This window comes from Amblyomma maculatum, chromosome 6, assembly GCF_055883805.1.
Source record: "Amblyomma maculatum isolate TAMU_Amacu chromosome 6, ASM5588380v1, whole genome shotgun sequence".
In the NCBI taxonomy this organism is placed as follows: Eukaryota; Metazoa; Arthropoda; class Arachnida; order Ixodida; family Ixodidae; genus Amblyomma; species Amblyomma maculatum.
In genome coordinates, this window is record NC_139349.1 from 102373380 (window position 1) to 102389750 (window position 16371).

The 16371-nt window shown below is 48.8% G+C and overlaps 1 protein-coding gene across 2 annotated transcripts in view; it reads left to right on the top strand.

Moving 5' to 3' along the window:
- Positions 1–16371, top strand: part of LOC146186459 (homeotic protein ultrabithorax-like) — a 449712-nt gene that overhangs the window by 326707 nt on the left and 106634 nt on the right. Inside the window, exon 1 of one of the 2 annotated variants that reach the window (XM_084607212.1) lies at positions 2681–3335. The exons of the other annotated variant lie outside the window; for it this stretch is intronic. Within the exon in view, the coding sequence (XP_084463338.1) occupies positions 2804–3335 (532 nt within the window). The 5' untranslated portion in view covers positions 2681–2803. Of the gene's footprint in view, positions 1–2680; positions 3336–16371 lie in introns of those variants that run through there. 2 annotated transcript variants of the gene reach the window in all.

Sequence of the window (16371 nt, forward strand, 5' to 3'; positions counted from 1 at the left end):
GAACCTTACCAAGATGACGTCTATATGGGTCATATATGTAGTACATTCATTGTAAGAAATGTGCGGCACAGGAGGGTTTGCTTCTAAGCACTGTAACGGGGCTCTTTGCATGATTCTAGCGTCCGTAATTTCTCAGGTGAGGAGAAACCTGTCCTCACCAATCTGGAATTGAGGTATTCTAGTAATGCTTCCCGGGCCCCCTTTACAGAGATTAGAAGCAAGCCCAGTTGTACAAGAAACCCAGACAGTCATCTGTTGTAAAATAAAAATACACGATCGAGCAGTAAAGCATTACTTTGTTTAGCGACACAAGTTCTGAAATGGGTCTGTGATCGGTTGATCATTACGCGTACACTGCGTTCTCTTTATTCTGACTGAAACAGCACTCAATGCTATCATGGATTCTATTTCAGCTTGAAGCTAATTTGAATGCAAATTGTTAATTCAATAAATTATTTCTTATGGCTGGTGTGCATCAATTGTGTATATCTGCTTTGAGGACGCATAGTTTATTCAGCAAGTCTTTCAGCGCAAATTAAATTATCAAACGTCATTTTCCTATGGTATGTATCATATTTTACCGTTTGGATACTTCGCAGTGGCTGCCACTTGACTTCCGTATGATATCTAGCTATCTGTTGATGGCAGTTGTTGACGTCTGCTTCGAGACGGGAAAGAAATGGCACGGTCGACGACTTGCTTGATTATTTCCATTTTCTAAATAATGGTGTCTATACCTATTTGATCAATCTGATGAAATCAAAATCTGGTTCTAAGGTATTCCAGCTCACGCATTCATGCAACTTCTCGTAACACATTTTAACTTGTACGAGCTGAATATCAGGCAATGTCTATGAACAGTACATCTGTCTATTGTGACTCACCTTTTTAATCTTGGTGAATGTTCGGGTTCGCTTGCCTCTAACGTACAAGCACCAGTGGTACGTTGCCTTGAAGTTTATGTCATCGATGTGACGTGTATGATATGAAGCGGAGGATCACTTTTGTGCACGAACTTGTAATAACACCTCTTACGGCTAGTAGCTGCGCGTTTGTACGTTTCTGCTTTTTATTTCGTTTGTAGATAAGATCATACAGATACGTGCATTTACGAGGCATTATTCTGCTCAATGGCTCATACTGTCACGACAAGTAGGGCTCGCGTCTTACCCGTATAACAAACTGGTTGGTTTGGTTTGCGGGGTTTAACGTCCCAAAGCCACTCAGGCTATGAGAGACGCCGTAGTGCAGGACTCCGGAAATTTCGACCACTTGGGGTTCTTTAACGTGCACTGACATCGTACAGCACACGGGCGCCTTGCTTTTCGCCTCCATCGAAAAGCTGCCGCCGAAGCCGTAAAACAAACTACTTACTCTCATCAAAGGTAGATAGCACAGCCTTTGCCAAAAGTTTAGAGCCCAGAGGGTTTGCTTTTATGCCGTATATTATGACTTCTTTAACAATCGTGGAAGTCCAAGCCATTGGAGAGAGTAGGACGAAAAATCTTCCGCCCTTCAGCAAGTTTGGAAACCTGAGAATGCATCACGCGTCACATAGTATGGCTAAGAAGTAGACCCCTGGGCTCCAAACTTTTGACAAGGGCTGTACATTGCGTGGCAGTAGCAATGTACTGGCAATGTACTGCCACTCTTTTGAGCAACAGAAGACGAGGCAAAATATGAATGGCTGTGCTTCATTGGGTCATATTGCTGCAAAGAGGTCATAATTGTTACATGACTTCAAAACGTATACATTTTTTATTTCGCATCCATTCAGCTCTGGCTGTGTTTAAGAGTCGCTTCAATTCGCCACGGCTTGAAGACTCTGCAACAGTGTCCTCTCTTGCTGCTGCTTTAGCTGTTACTTTGAATCCCAAACAATATATTTAGCAATCACGTGAGTTCAAGGGTTCTCCAAACATAACCACAGGATCTGATGCGGATGATTTATGGTATTTGTACTCGCGTGAGCCTAGAAGATGTACTTACCATTCCAAACATGTCAAGGGAGCAGCCCAGAAGATCTCTCTTTATTTGATAACAACCACAGAGAAGCAAGATACTGTGTCCATGTAGTATTAGTCGTATCGGGATTTCATGCAACGTATCCCACACACGATTCCGGAACGCCCCAATAACAACAACACGACCGAGAGAGTAGTGCACCCAACGCCGCGGCGGGTACTTTTAATTCGGCGACGAGACGTTTAGCCAGGTTGGGAAGAGGCATCGAGATGAAGCCCAACAGTGACTGATCAGGAGCCCTACGAAGCGAGCAGCAGTAAATCACCGCGCAAAGCGGCGCGAAGAAGGCAGCAGCAGCAGCAGCACGGCTTCAAGGTCGACGCGCACGCACCGGCTTCTGCGCCGAAGAAGAAGCCGCGTGGGCCCGAGAGAGCCAGTTGCGCGTGCACGGCAGGGAAGAAAAAAGAAGCAAAACCACGGCGGCGGCAGCGGCGGCGGCAAACTTGCACGCAGCAGCCGGCGTCGGGCGCCTCGTGGAAGCCCGCCAAAGGGAGCGGGTGGGGGGTACGCCGTTGTCACTCAGGTGGCGGCGAGTTGCGTCGCGTTGCCGCGGGGAGGCGCCCGCGGCGGCGGCAGCGCGAGGGCGAGGAGGCGGCCGAGGGGCGTGGGGGCGCCCTGATTGGCCACGGCGGCCAACCTTCCGGGGGCGCAAAGCTGGAGTCTCGGCGAGCGCCCGGCCATGGGCGATTTTAATCCAACACCTTGACGAGGAGCGTAAAAAAAGACAAATTGCCCAATTTCCCCCCATGTCGGAAGACGCAGCGAGGGCGGCCGCCAGATGATGAACTCGTACTTCGAGCAGAGCGGCTTCTACAACGGCCAGGGGGGCAGCGCGGCGGAACAGGCCTACCGGTTCCCGCAGGGCCTGCTCGTGCCGCCGTACCCGCAGTCCACGGCCGCTGCGGCCGCCGCCGCTGCCGCGGTCGCGGCCCGCGCCGCGTCTTCGCACGACGCCGCTGCCGCCGCTGCCGGTGCCGCAGCACCCACCTCGTACGACGCCGGATCGGCAGCCGCGGCCGCAGCCGCTGCTGCCTGCAAACTCTACCCGAGCGACGCCAGCGGCGCCTTCAAGACAGAGTGCCTGGTCAAGGACCAGAATGGCTTCGGCAGCGCCGTCAAGGACATGGCCGCATCGTGGCCCTCCACCTCACTGTCTCGCGCCACCGACCCTATGCGGCCCTTCGATGCGTCGGCCGCGGCGCCCAGGGTCTCGGACGCCTGGACATCCTGCTGCCAAAGCACCACCGCTGCAGCCGCTGCCGTAGCGCAAGCGCCCACCAATGCATTCTACCCCTGGATGGCCATCGCAGGTTGGTGTGCTCCACCTCACAAAGTGCTCAAACATTTGCTTACACCGCACACGGAAGACGTCCCGTTGTTACTTCTCATTGCACGAGCTGTTTAGTCAAAACACATCGCGTCAAAAAACGAAAAAAAAAAAAAAACGACGACATTCTCTTCTATCAGTTTCCCCTGCCTGGCTATGGTCCTGTTGATGCGCAGCTTAATTCTCGTTCAGACGCACGTGACCTGTGAGGCTGTTTTGTTTTGTCACTCCGTTCATCACTCATAACCCAGATAGACCTATAAATTCTGGATAATTGTCATGGGCGATAAGAAATCTGTCAAATAAAGGCTTACGCTTAACTGTAATTCCAATCTATGCATGCAGAATTCCACTTCAGGACGCCCGTAAGCGCAGCGTTTTGTTATTCGTCGCAGCTGTTTCGTTTGCCATTGACGCCGGGTGTTGAGAACATTGCGTTGAAATCTCCCCGTTCAGGTTGTTCAACCTCTCCGCACTTTCTCTTTTTATTATTTTCGATCGTTTTCGAATTGAATGCAGACGTGTAATACGTTGTTGCTCGTCCCTATTCAAAAGTTGCTGAAATTGTAGTCGCGTGCACCTTGGGCTGATAGGCCGCACTGATGTCTCGTGGGGTTTCGTTTGAATGACTGTGAGCACGTGTTACCACCTCGGTTCTGATGTAGACTTGTCGATGAATCCGTACGTGACAGTAACAATTTTAAAGAGAGTTGTTTGGGATTATCTGCGATACTATGTAGCACAAAAAAGTGGCGCAACTAGTTAGAGGCAAAAAGCTCATTCAGAGACTATATGTCCTGCTATATCCATGCATAAACTATGTCTCTTACGGTCGTCAGCAAATACAGTGACAAGCGAAAGTTCGTAAAGCATACAGAGGCGACCTTAATTCGGAGTCTCCCCCGTATTAGAAGATGTACCGTTCAGTAATATCCTCTTAGTCACGTGTGTGGTCCGCGGCCTACTCCTTTAGGTTCTGTAAAAAAGGAAGGGAATGATGTGAGCACTAACAAGTACGTTACGCCCTCAAGCGCCGCTGTTTGCACATGCTTGTGAAGGCCCGTTGAGCACAGCCGGCTTTGTTAACTCCCAAAGTGTGTCCCCCATCTTCATTATGACCTTTCCAGCAAGCGGTTCAGCGCTGCAGTTCGCAAACACACATACACAGCCGACTGAGAGGCGGTCTCTCTTCTCAATAGTGTCTCGCCACGGGACTGTGAAAAGTGGCGGTCTTTCCGAAAGACCGCCGGCACTTTGTGCTTCGAGGGGGAGAAGCACCACGGCCGATGCCACACAGGAACCGCTGTACCAGATGCGCTGCAGAGGCGGGAGCCCTTGGCGGGGAACTCAAAAAGAAGGATGGGATGGCGGGAGGGGGTATAACACCGAGGGGCCACGGACTGGGGGGAAGGTGGAGGATGGGCTACTTTTGTGGGGCTCTGCCAAAGGGGGTCCCCTCAATCGAAAACTGCCATCGGCTTCAACAGACGCAGTACCACACCGCGTACCGCTTGCTCCGTGCACGGCGTCGTCAGGGGTCACCACCAAAGCCGCTCTTAAACCCGTCTCTGTATGCGTGGCGGCCATGATCGGCAGTTCAGTGTTCAGAGGAGATGGCTTATGGGACCGTTTGCAAATTTGCGAACGCTTTACGAGACCATCGGCTCGCTTTTGACTTCCTGTCGTCGGACAGTGGTGATGGGTGCCCCATGAGTTGAACCGTGCCACTCGATGTGTAATAATGCGGACAGGCAGCCACATACGCGCACACACAATGCTTCTCAAGCTGTGACGTACTGCGATGGGCCGTTTGGGCGCCACCACCAGCCATAGGAGGTGGCAGTTAGTGCCGCGTTTTTCAAGCTTTGTTCGTGCGGGCTTTCTGTGTATGTTTATACTGATGTGGTCATCGGTCCGTAACAGCCGTTTCTTCGGGATCGTTGTGGTTGGATTTAGTGGAAGGCACTGGATAAAGTACAATCCTGCGAAACCCCCTCGCGCTAGCGTAAATGAATTGAAGTGAGTTATAAATCTAAAATTGTCATGTTGTTCCTTTAGTAAAACACTAACTCTTCGGTCTTCTTCTCCAAGTGTCAGCCATTTTTGTTTTATGTTAATTCAAATTACGTTAAATTTAAGCACCCGAATACTCGCCCTGTTCACAGGCACGAGGGAGAGGCATGGGCAGTTTACTCTGCATAATTGCCGACTAGTATTCATACAGCGCACCATTCCGTATTGTTAGGCCGCGTACATAAATTATGAATGATTTGCGACTCGCCTGCAGTGGAAGGGCAGCCGTGGTATTACGGAGATTAGTTATTACGACCTGCTGAGATGCACATAATGTGGGCAATGCAGATCGACCTGCCTTGAAGGCTGTGCTTGCAAAGATATCATCGTTTACCTGTCGTTCGTGCGCTGCATATACGTTGGCATCTTCTTATTTGCAATTTACCGCGACTATTCCGCATTACCAGCTATTTTTTTTTTCTTTTTCTTGCTCTTCATCCCCCGGCAGCCGAGCGATACTTGTCTCCATAATTTATGGCGTGGGATGTACCAAAACGAGTTGCAGTGAGTGATTAAGTCATCTGGACATTTGATTTACCGTCTCCCTAAGCGCATATTTCGCAGCATTCGATGTAGCGGAGACCTACTGGAAAATGGTTTCGCTGTCTGGTTCTGGGAGAAATTCGTCTCTGTCGTCGCATTGCAAAAGTACAGAAGAAACGTGAAATAATGTCGGGAGTCCTGTACAAAAAGGCTGGACTTTCTTTAACGAAAACATAGAAGCGAAGGTATAATAACGTATAGCTCGCTGTAGACGATGGGCAGTGCGGATTCGAAGCACTCACCTATCACGGGTAATAAAAGTCGTTCGAGTTGCATAATCTCTTTCGGCGACGCGGCGCACCACCGGGCCCGGTCCCCTACATTTTTCAGCTGTATCACTTTCCCTCCAATTTCTCGCCCTGCCGAGCCCAACGAGTATTTCAGATATTTCTCCCAAGCTCTGAGAAGAGTCTTCTTCTTTCTCCGCGTACGTGTTTCGGTAAAGTACAGAGAAAGAAAAATTGAAAGAAACGGGTGCCGCGTACGTATAGATTCGGAATACGAATGGAGACACTCCGGACGAGTTCACGTGGTTGCTGTATCGTGTTATCGCACCACTGGCAAGGAGGAAGGGAAGGAGACGGGACTGTAATCAGTGGGCTTCGACATGTGAACTTTCTCTGGCTCGAATTCCGCGATGGTGAAACGAGCTCGTCGCGATTTCTTTCCCCCGTCCGTGTATATCTTTATATATATCGGCTGTGACGCTTCGTCACTGTCGGTCTCTTATGAACCGCCGCACTTCCCAGAAAAAAAACGGGTTTTTTGCGCACGGAATGCAGCGAAAACTGTGATAGCCTTTGGCAGTGTTTGTCAGCCGTAGTGAAGGCATCTCCAATATCGATCGATGATACGGCTCGACGGAAGTGAATTTGGCGTTGCGAGGTGATGCGAAGCCAAACCTGAACGCGTGACAGTTTGGCGAGGTTTTATCAATTTGGTGGTATCACATCAGGGAATGCTTGCACCAAGGAGATTGAAAACTGCCCGTACACGAGCCTTAACTTTGCAAACGGCTGTACGTGTGCAAACATGGGGAGTGTAGCTAACCTGGGGACTTTGCGCTTGAGCGTTAGCGGCGTTTGAAGACGTTTTCCGCGTTATGTGCATTTTTTTGTGCAAACACGGCCGCAGACAACCTCAGCAGCGGAAGCGTTGCTCGTTCAATGTGCGTTATTTCTTCTTTCCCGGCGAACGTGTGCGCCGCTGGAAGAGATTCGCAGTCGTAGAGGAGAAAAAATGAGCTGTTAAAGCAACGGCATAGGTATGTCGAGGCACGAAGGTACTTGAGAATTCTTTTTTTCTTTACATTTGAATGCATGCTTTGATACTACGCGTGCTTTGGTGCGTACAAATGTGGCTAATTGTGCTGTATGTATCACAACGAAGTCTTAATGAGAGTCTGTTCTTAACTGTGAGCCAAATGTAAAGGCGAAACCAGCTAGGAGCTCATTAGCATGTTAAGAAAGCAAGTTCACTTCTGTTTTATGTAACGAAGACAAAATCGCGAAAGCTCATTACGAATGCCTAGGTTAGGCACTCAGAGGTCCCTCCAAGAAAAGCACAAGTCTCGAAATGTTTTTAACTATTTGGACGTGTAACACAGCCATTATAAGCCAGCAGTGGTGAAGTCGAAGCCACAATATAGGCAACCGTTGCCATGCTTATAAAGCCAGAGACTGCTGTTGGATCCACAGTTTGGGGCATGTGGAAGCTTGGGGCAGGACTCTATTGGCTGGTATCGACGCTCTCGCCAACCACCAAATGCCCCCCCCCCCCCCCCCCTTAAAAAAAAAAAAAAAAAAGTAAAATACAGATCCGTTCCTTTAACCAATAAAGTATGGATTTTAAGAACGGTTAGCTTCATGCATCATGAATGTACTGCTCTTATACGTGGAGCGCGATACTATGCAAACCGCACTTTGAGTTATGCGGTTTCCCCCGCTATCATACGAGAGGGATTTCGTCAGTCCAGAGAATTCACAGCCCCTAGTGGCAGCGGGCGGAAACTGGTAGGCGTGTCCTTTAGAATCGCGCACATAAATTTCAAGCTAGGCGTTCGCGTACAAGGTATTGTTGCGTTGAAAACGTAAGCGCCATTATATAACGCTATATATCACAGCCCGCTTTGTTGCGTTAGAACACTATATTAGAAAAAAAACTTCGCATTCCTAAAATTGCCTTTGCACAAGTGGACAAATGTTGTGAACCGAGACAGTATAAAAATTAGCCTCAAGAGAGCTGCGGAGGAGACTGCATTGAAGGTGGGGAATTGGGTTTTGGGTGTGCGGTGAGTAATTTATGAGTTGCCATTTCACCCTCTTTGGTGGTTTTTAGGCAAAAAGACCGCCTCATAAAGCACGGAAATCACTTAATAACGATCAGTAGTCACTAAGCCGAAGCACAAAGCTCAGCTGTCAAGAGAGCCCCTAGAGGGTGCCAGAACAAACATACATTGTGTTCTAAGTAGGATAGCCATCTTTTCATTCGAACAGTAACCACCGGAGTCAGTTTCGAATGGGCTAGCATAAGTGGTGCTCAAAAAGGGGCTCCAACGCGTAAGAACCATTCTTTGGAGGCACACCTTTGGAAAGTGCTCAGTATACAGGGTGCTTCTTGTTTTCAATTAACCGAAACGCCACTCCACTCTCGCTACTTGTCGGGGACAGTAGCGTTCGCTCCTTTTACGGCCCGGAGTCAAACCGCTTGACAAAAGCCCCCTCGTCTTCTTCCTTCGAATATGGAGCGCCCTGTTTTGTTCTCTCTCAAGTCAAGCGCCAACGCGCTACTCCTGCTTCCCTTTTTCTATTGCCATTTTGCCTCCCTGTGTCTCTTGCGCTGTACGTTCTCGCGTCGCCGAGCTCCTAAATCAGAGCGATGCTCCCGCAGTCCCGAAGACACACACACACACACCAGGCTCGCGAGAACGTCTGTGGTCTCCGGGTCGTCGGCAGCGGCGTGTTCTGTGTATCGCGAGTCGCTTCTTGACTCCTTGCGTGCTGCGGGCTGCGCGCGGCCAGAGAGCATGCACGTTGTACACGCGCTCGTGCTATTACAGGAGTTTCAAAGTGCGTATGCGCTCGTATAGCATGTCTGCTTCACGCCGAGTGTCACTTAAGCGGGACAGGTTCTTTACGAGGACTTGGCGGAGATGACTTTTCTCTTTCGCTGCTTACCTACGCTCGCCATGCTTTTTGTTCGCGATTGTGCGCGCTTATTTGTGTATGCTGCCTGCGGACCGACTATGCCATGTTCGAGCAGCACCGGTGTTTGTCCGGGGTAGCTTCATCTAAAATGTGCCTGCCATTGTGAAGTGAATGGTATGACTCTGGCGAGACAACCGGTGATGGTGTTGTGGAACTCATCTAGCTCTCAGTATCTTGGTAAGAGGCACGTTGACGTTTGTATTACGTGCTCTTCAAGTTTTATGCTCGAACTAAATAATGTAATTCTCCTTTATTATGCTAATTTACTCTACGCGCCTCCTTTTCTTGCGAGATGATTAAGTACATATTGTGGGGGCAGCTAGGTACGGTGAATTTATGATAAACATGTTTGCTCACGGCATATAATTATTGCACGTCACATCGTTCCAGCTGTCGACAATAGAACATTCTGAAACTCTACAACACTCTGAAAGTAGGCTTAAGCGCACTATATATGTTATTTGATGGATGAAAATGAGCTCTGAGGAGTTGCAGTCTTGAAGGCGATCGAAAATCACGTGTTTGTTCGATACAAATACCCAGAAAGTTTCGACATTTTCTGGGAAACAGTTTTTGAAAGTTTTTTGCATATTGTCTAACGTTAGGATAGCAATCAATATAGCCGCAGCTCTTCCCCCGGTAAGCTTTCTGATTTTTGCTACTAATTTCAAAAACACGCCCAATGATGGCAGTCTGACTTTTGTTATGAACGTAGAACGATCGGACGCAAAATTGTATTACGCGTCGGAAGCTTCTATGAATATGGTCAATACAGTATCTTACAATATTCCGTGGCTGCTCCGCAATGGTTTAAAAGCGCAGCTTATTGGTTTTGTATGCTGCAGTAGGCAACTATACTCGCTGCGGGCGCAGGAAAAACATTAGAGACAAATTTTTGCCGCGCAATCGAAACATGAACTATTCCCATCAACGTGTGCATAAATAGCATCCTATATATCCCACAGCTGCCTTGCAATTAAAAGATGCTCCAGAATACTTGACCTGTCTTTGCAGAATTCGGCCCTATCTGTGCGAGGAAAGTAGGTTGTTTTACCGGAAGGAACTAGCGATAAAACACGGCGTTGTAAAGTGGCGTAACTCTTTATGGGACCGTGGAAATGCGGCAGCCATTTGTTGTCATTAATACAGGTATGGGGACGAAAAATAGGAATATCAATTTAACTTGTTGTGTGGGCCGTAACGCACGCACAGCGCAATGGATATACCGCTATTTGTTGTATTTTGAGATCGTGGCAAAAATTGGAGTCCGTTCGCAAATAACGTTCGGCGCCAAATTGGCCCAACCGAGTTTGTTAAAGCAAGTTTTATCAGAATATTTATTTGACTTTTTATACAGTTTTATATCACAGGGGATGAGACATATTAGGGCAGTACTACAATGTATAGTGTAAGCCACTGCAGTGTACGGATTACGGGGTTGTGATTAAGCCAAATATTCATACTATACGATTTACATCACAGTGGACGAGACATATTAATGCAGTACTACAATATGTATAGTGTAAGGCGCTGCAATGTACGAGCTGTGATTAAGCCATTTATTGATATAAAGACTGAACATGCAATTTAAATAAGTACATTTGACTTAGTAGACTTTTCAAACTTCTCTATGTCATGTTAAGCTTTCGATGGGACGCGTCAGTAACGAGTGCCCTGTGTCTTTTCGAAGAACTCGCGACACAGCTGCAAGAGCTGCGGCTGTTGAGTGTAACGACTCCCACGTGAGGCTTGCCATGATGACGAGTGGGCGGCGGACAGCTGAGGTGTGGGCTAGAGTACAGTGATGAAAAGGAAACCTGGAACCGGAACTGGATAAACTGGATGGTCGAGTGTGCTTGAGTCGTCTCCTTTATTACTTTTTTTTTTTTAACCCTTGATATTCAGCCATGCATCTGTGCGTTGTAGCGCTTTTCTGTCGCGTGCACCGAGTCTAAAGGTGCATGTAGTTCCACTAAATGCACTAACTGTTACAGAGTCCGTGTGAAGAAGTCAAAAGCGCAGTGTGCAGCGTTCACATTTAGACAGAAATAAACGAGAAAGAAAATGCACATCGGTCACCTGCTCATGTCTTGTCAGGCACAAGTTGCGCGCTGTCCTAGCAATTTGGAGTCACAGTTCGGGGCGCTTCTCTCATTTGGTTTTCAATGCATGATAATGTTCAATTCGTTATATCCTATACTATCTTGTTCATGCATTTTTCATGTGCTTAAATTGAGAAAAGAGACCAAAGCTTTGTTTGCCAGGAAGGATTCTTTCTTCTTTGTAATTGAGAAAATTACGAATTTAGTTCTCGATATCCACAAAAGATAATCGAATATGCTGGCTGGTTTGCAGTGGCTATAGTTTGCAGTTTTCTTATTCTGGTTTGCAGTGGAGGGGACGGGGGGGTGAGGGGGGGGGGGGTATATTATTCAAAGGCTCTAAGTTATATCGGTTCGCAGGAAGGGCACAAAGCTGTGGATAGATCTTTTTTTTTAAATACTCGATCATTGCTTCATTATTTCCTTGGCCACAGAATTCGGCAGGCAATTACCATCTTATGAGGTATCCACAGAGTATACAGTATCGTGTGTGACGTCAATATATCCTGGTAATTTATGTGCACCTATCATAACACTCGCGAAACATCCCTAAATGCGTTTAATGGCGCGAGTCAGCCAATTTAGAACCTTTTGCTTGCTATCTCGTAATACTAAAAGCAGTCATTGCGTTTGGTCTTTTCTCAAAACGCTTGTGCGTGTCCTTTTCGGTGTTCGACCTATCAGTTACTTTCACTGGCGCCTTGGGAAGTAGCCGAGTTCTTTCGAACGAATCAAGCCTCACATTTATTAATGGCTGCTAGATATGCCGTTTACCATTTCTTCTTGCATAGCATGGCAATTCCTACAAGCAACGACTGATAAGACCAGGTGCGGGCGGAAGGGTTATAGCGGCTCAGAATGACAGAAAAAAAGAAAGAAAAATCCTAAGGAATGGAAATACGAAAGAAAGAATGCTTCTGGCATTGCGCGCGTCATAGGTGCCTGCAAGCGTGTACAGGACTGCCCAGTGCAGCGAATCCACGTGCATGGAGCCACCAGCATAGCTCCTCCGCAGGAGATCCCAGCGGGAAGGAAATGGAAGGGGGGGAATGCGTATGCTGCTCAAATTATCGAACGCTGCAGATATCGTTTCCTCGACGCCTGCGGATGCCCCTTGGGGAAACAATAAGAAAATACGGGGGGTGCAACTGAAGCTGGGACAGCTTGCGTGCCTCGACGCGATTCGAGGCCCAGCAGCCTGCTGCCCCCCCCCCCCCCCCTTCTAAATAAAGGAAGAAGAAATCACATCGTTTTCGTTAGCATGCAAAGCGAGGTGCCCGCGGCAGGCAGGCGTGGTCCGTCCCTGTATACCTCCGATAACGCAGGGCCCCCCCACAGCGAGCAACACCTGCACACACGCGACCCGCAGCGTGCTACAACGATGCGCGCACTGCAACTCGGGCTTCCAGATGCCCCATGCACGCTAAGGGCTCGGTATAGATAGACGCAATGCCTTGGGCCCTGACAAGCGCACAGCGAGTACGTGGTGGTATGAAATGTCTAACCGCGCAATTACCGTAAAACTGTGCAGTACGAGCGGGGCGATTTCGCAGTACGTAAAATAATACTTGCAGGAAATTCGTTCTGTATATCGCTTGGAAATAATTGGACACTCTTGTTAGTCTCTGAACTGCGATCAGAGCAAGGTTCGATTCTAACTGGTGATTATTATAGGCGGTCGCGCAGTGCTGGAGTTCAGCCTTAGTGCATCTCACTCGCTGCCAACCCTGTTAACAACAACAACAAAAAAAAAAGCATTTTATGCATGACATATGTTGTTCCAGTGGAGGCAGTTGCTTGTCTATATAATGCTGCAGGAGCCCTGTGGAATCGCATTGGTTCTGTGCGGTTAAAGGGTGGTTAATAGTGTTTCTCTCAGGTAGTTTAGTAGTTGTAGACTTTATTATAGTGCTGTCACTTACATGTCAAGTATATGCGAAGTATGCTTCTGCCCAGCATGTCTCAAGAGCACACTACTTTGCCTAGTGCGGACGTGGGGCACGACCTTGGTGGAGTGGGGTACAGAGGACGGGTTTCTATCTTTTCATTCGTGTACTCGCACGGTGGGCACTCTGATGAATTTCTTTGTCTCCACTTGCCCATCGTGGAGCCTGTGTCCCAGCTGCACCGTGGCAGAGACCTGCGAGCTCTTAGGGTGTAACGGATTTTTTTTTAAAGTAAACCGTAAAATCAAACTTGACTTTGACTATGTCGTCGAATAATTGACGCATTGTTTGGCCCTCGATGATAAGCACGGCTGGAGATTTACATTCTGCGACCTTCACAATTCATTTGCCTCGCATATGCTAGTTTTCGAGGCTGCCGATACTCGACGGGTTACAAACCAAAACATTTGGGTGAAAAACAACAAAGGAAGCTTTTAGATAAATGTTGTATTCCCTTATATATGCACCGATTTAGTAGAAAGGAATCGAATGATACTCAGTGGCTGCTCCGCAACCTCGAGAATTACTTTCACAATAAAAAAGACGGAACTAAAGGAGCGTGTTTTGAGTATACGAGTGAACTGCACTATCAGGGTACTTAGTGCATGGTAAGTGCTTTCTAGGGAGACACGAGGAGTGGTTACAGTGGACTAGTTGCATGCAGTTTCATGCATAGGTCGTTTTCAGTTACCATCTTCGTAGGTTTTAAATTTCGCAACGCTGTTACCAGGAGTGACAAAACACGAGCCACAATCTGTAAATTTGGAGTCCTCGTGGTTTGTTGAGGAACCGGATAGAACGTGCTGAAGATGATGATACACAGAGTCAAAGCTAACGGAACAACGGTTGAATGGGCGCCCCAGTACGCCAGCCTGGCTATATACATTGCGGACTGAGCTCCCTCTCAACCCTTGTTCGGACCCCCCCCCCCCCCCCCTCCCTTTTCTCCAATGTCTATGTAAATTAGGCTACCAACTAGACTCTACCCTATATATGACTGGGGCTTGAACGTTCGCCTTGTTGATAGACAACATTACAGTTCCTGGACTGCGCCAGCTATCGATCTCGGTTCTTTGCAATAAATCCGGAAAGGGTCGTCTCAGCAAGGTACCACTTAGCCGTGAGCATTCCCAGATCACTCAGCAAGGAAGGCGCACTGGCAGACGCCGTGTAATTCTGTTTTGTGTTCTCTTAACGCGTTTGCGTGTTTTTGCTCACGTGTACTTCACTATTACGTCATCCAATCCTCTGCGTACTGGGAGCGCAGAAAAGTCCGCGAAAACGTGGTATCAAAGACTGCGCATAAATGACGCCTTTCCTCGGGTTGCATTCACGGCGGCATTCGACGAAGGCGCGAACTCGCGGAGTCAATATAATCGACGAGGCATGCGCGTTAAGCCCGCCCAAGAGCTTTTTAACGCGGCTATATTGCGTGGATGAGGAGCATATATATATAAGCGGGTCGAATGGTGCTTCGCTACAAGTCTGTAGAGGGAGAGGGATAGGCTGGTGTTACTTTACTCGACTACCCCAGCGATACGGCGGCGTAACTTAAAAAGCTCAGAAACCTTGTTTACTGCCTCCCCTGTAGCAGCCACCGACGAGACGGCACGAGAAAGAGCACGGGCTTCTTTGTGAGTCGGCACATGGAAAGGCAGTCGTTCATAACGCTCGCCGCGGATTAGGAGCCGAGCGCTCATGAACACACCGCATGATACGGCGGCGATCTGCATACGCATACAGACACGCGACAGTCCTTCCTTGTGCCGCGCTGCCGGCAGCCTTTAGGCGCGCATCATAATGGCGGACGCTTCCCGCATACGTGAAATGAACGTCGTGTCCTCACGAGGATTACGATCGAGTGAAAAACGAAAGAGGAGCGAGAAGGGAAAGACCTATAGAGAAGGAGAGGACAGTGCAGAGTGACGCTATAGTTGGGAAAGGGGGCAGCCTAAAGGGCGGTCTTGGCTTGGCTGAGGGTTGCGCAGAGCGTCTTCTTTTGCGCGGCTTCAAAGACTGAATTTGAATAATAAAACTGCGCAATCTCGCGTGGAGTAACAGCCTCAATGCTTTCTTTCTTCTCTATGTGGGATGGGCGTCTATCTGATACTGCTCGCCAGATAGCCCGGTATGATGCCGGTAATAAGCGAATGCATGTGATCACGCGAAGTTGCGGTGGCTTGGAAGGATATACATGTATGTGCCGCGCTGAATGGAGGCAGAAGGAAGAGGGGGGGGCATATGTGAGGCGGCGAGGAGAGGGAAGTGGAGGAAGGCGTGTGCATGTACGCGCGTTAGCGAGTTGGATAAGGAAGAGGAGAGGGGAGGGGACGAGCATGGGGAGATTCTTCTTCGGGACTTCTTGACCTCGCGTGACCTTTCCATAAATCAGGTCGCGACGTGGACGAGAATGTGGGTTCTCGGTGCGCTGGGGGGTGTAGTATAGGTCCATCGCTTCGGTGGTGGCCCCTTGATTCAGACCGGATTCGCTCGGGGACCCTTCTTCTTCTGCTGCTGCTGCTGCTTCCTTTACTGAAGTAGCGGCATGATAGAAAGAGGGGTTTAGAGAAAGAAAGGAGGGCTGGTCTTGGGGGTCCTTTGTGGCGCTGATGCTGTGCCGTAGCGAACAGTGCCAACAACTGTTATGGGCCCTGCACGGAGCTCCGATGATGGCGTTCAGAACGGTGGCCTCTTGTTTTGCGAGGGGATGCCTCCCTGCCCGTGGCTTAGTTGCCTCTTTCATGCGAGGCGCACGGACACATGCCGAGGCTTCTCCAAAGCACCGCCATGCGTCCTGTGCGCGCGGGACTGCCGGCAACATGCTTCTGGTATGCACGTGATGTGCGCTGGAGTAATCGCGTCCGGCTGGGCAGGGGCGAGTTTTTACGTCCTGCAAATCGGTTTACACTAATAAAAGTGCTTAGTTCGGTCAGCGGTCGCTGACACAGTGTTACTAAATTGCACTACTTTGTATAGTATTTCTGAGTAAACTTTTTCGTGTTTGGATGAAGCCTGCCCTTTTATTACGATGGCACAGGTTTTAAGCAACCGTTTGCAAAGAGCCTGCTTATACTTCGCCTGTTGAGTGCAGTACGCGTCTTACCACATACGCTAATCCGTACTGGGCGAGATGCCTCAGCAATACTCTT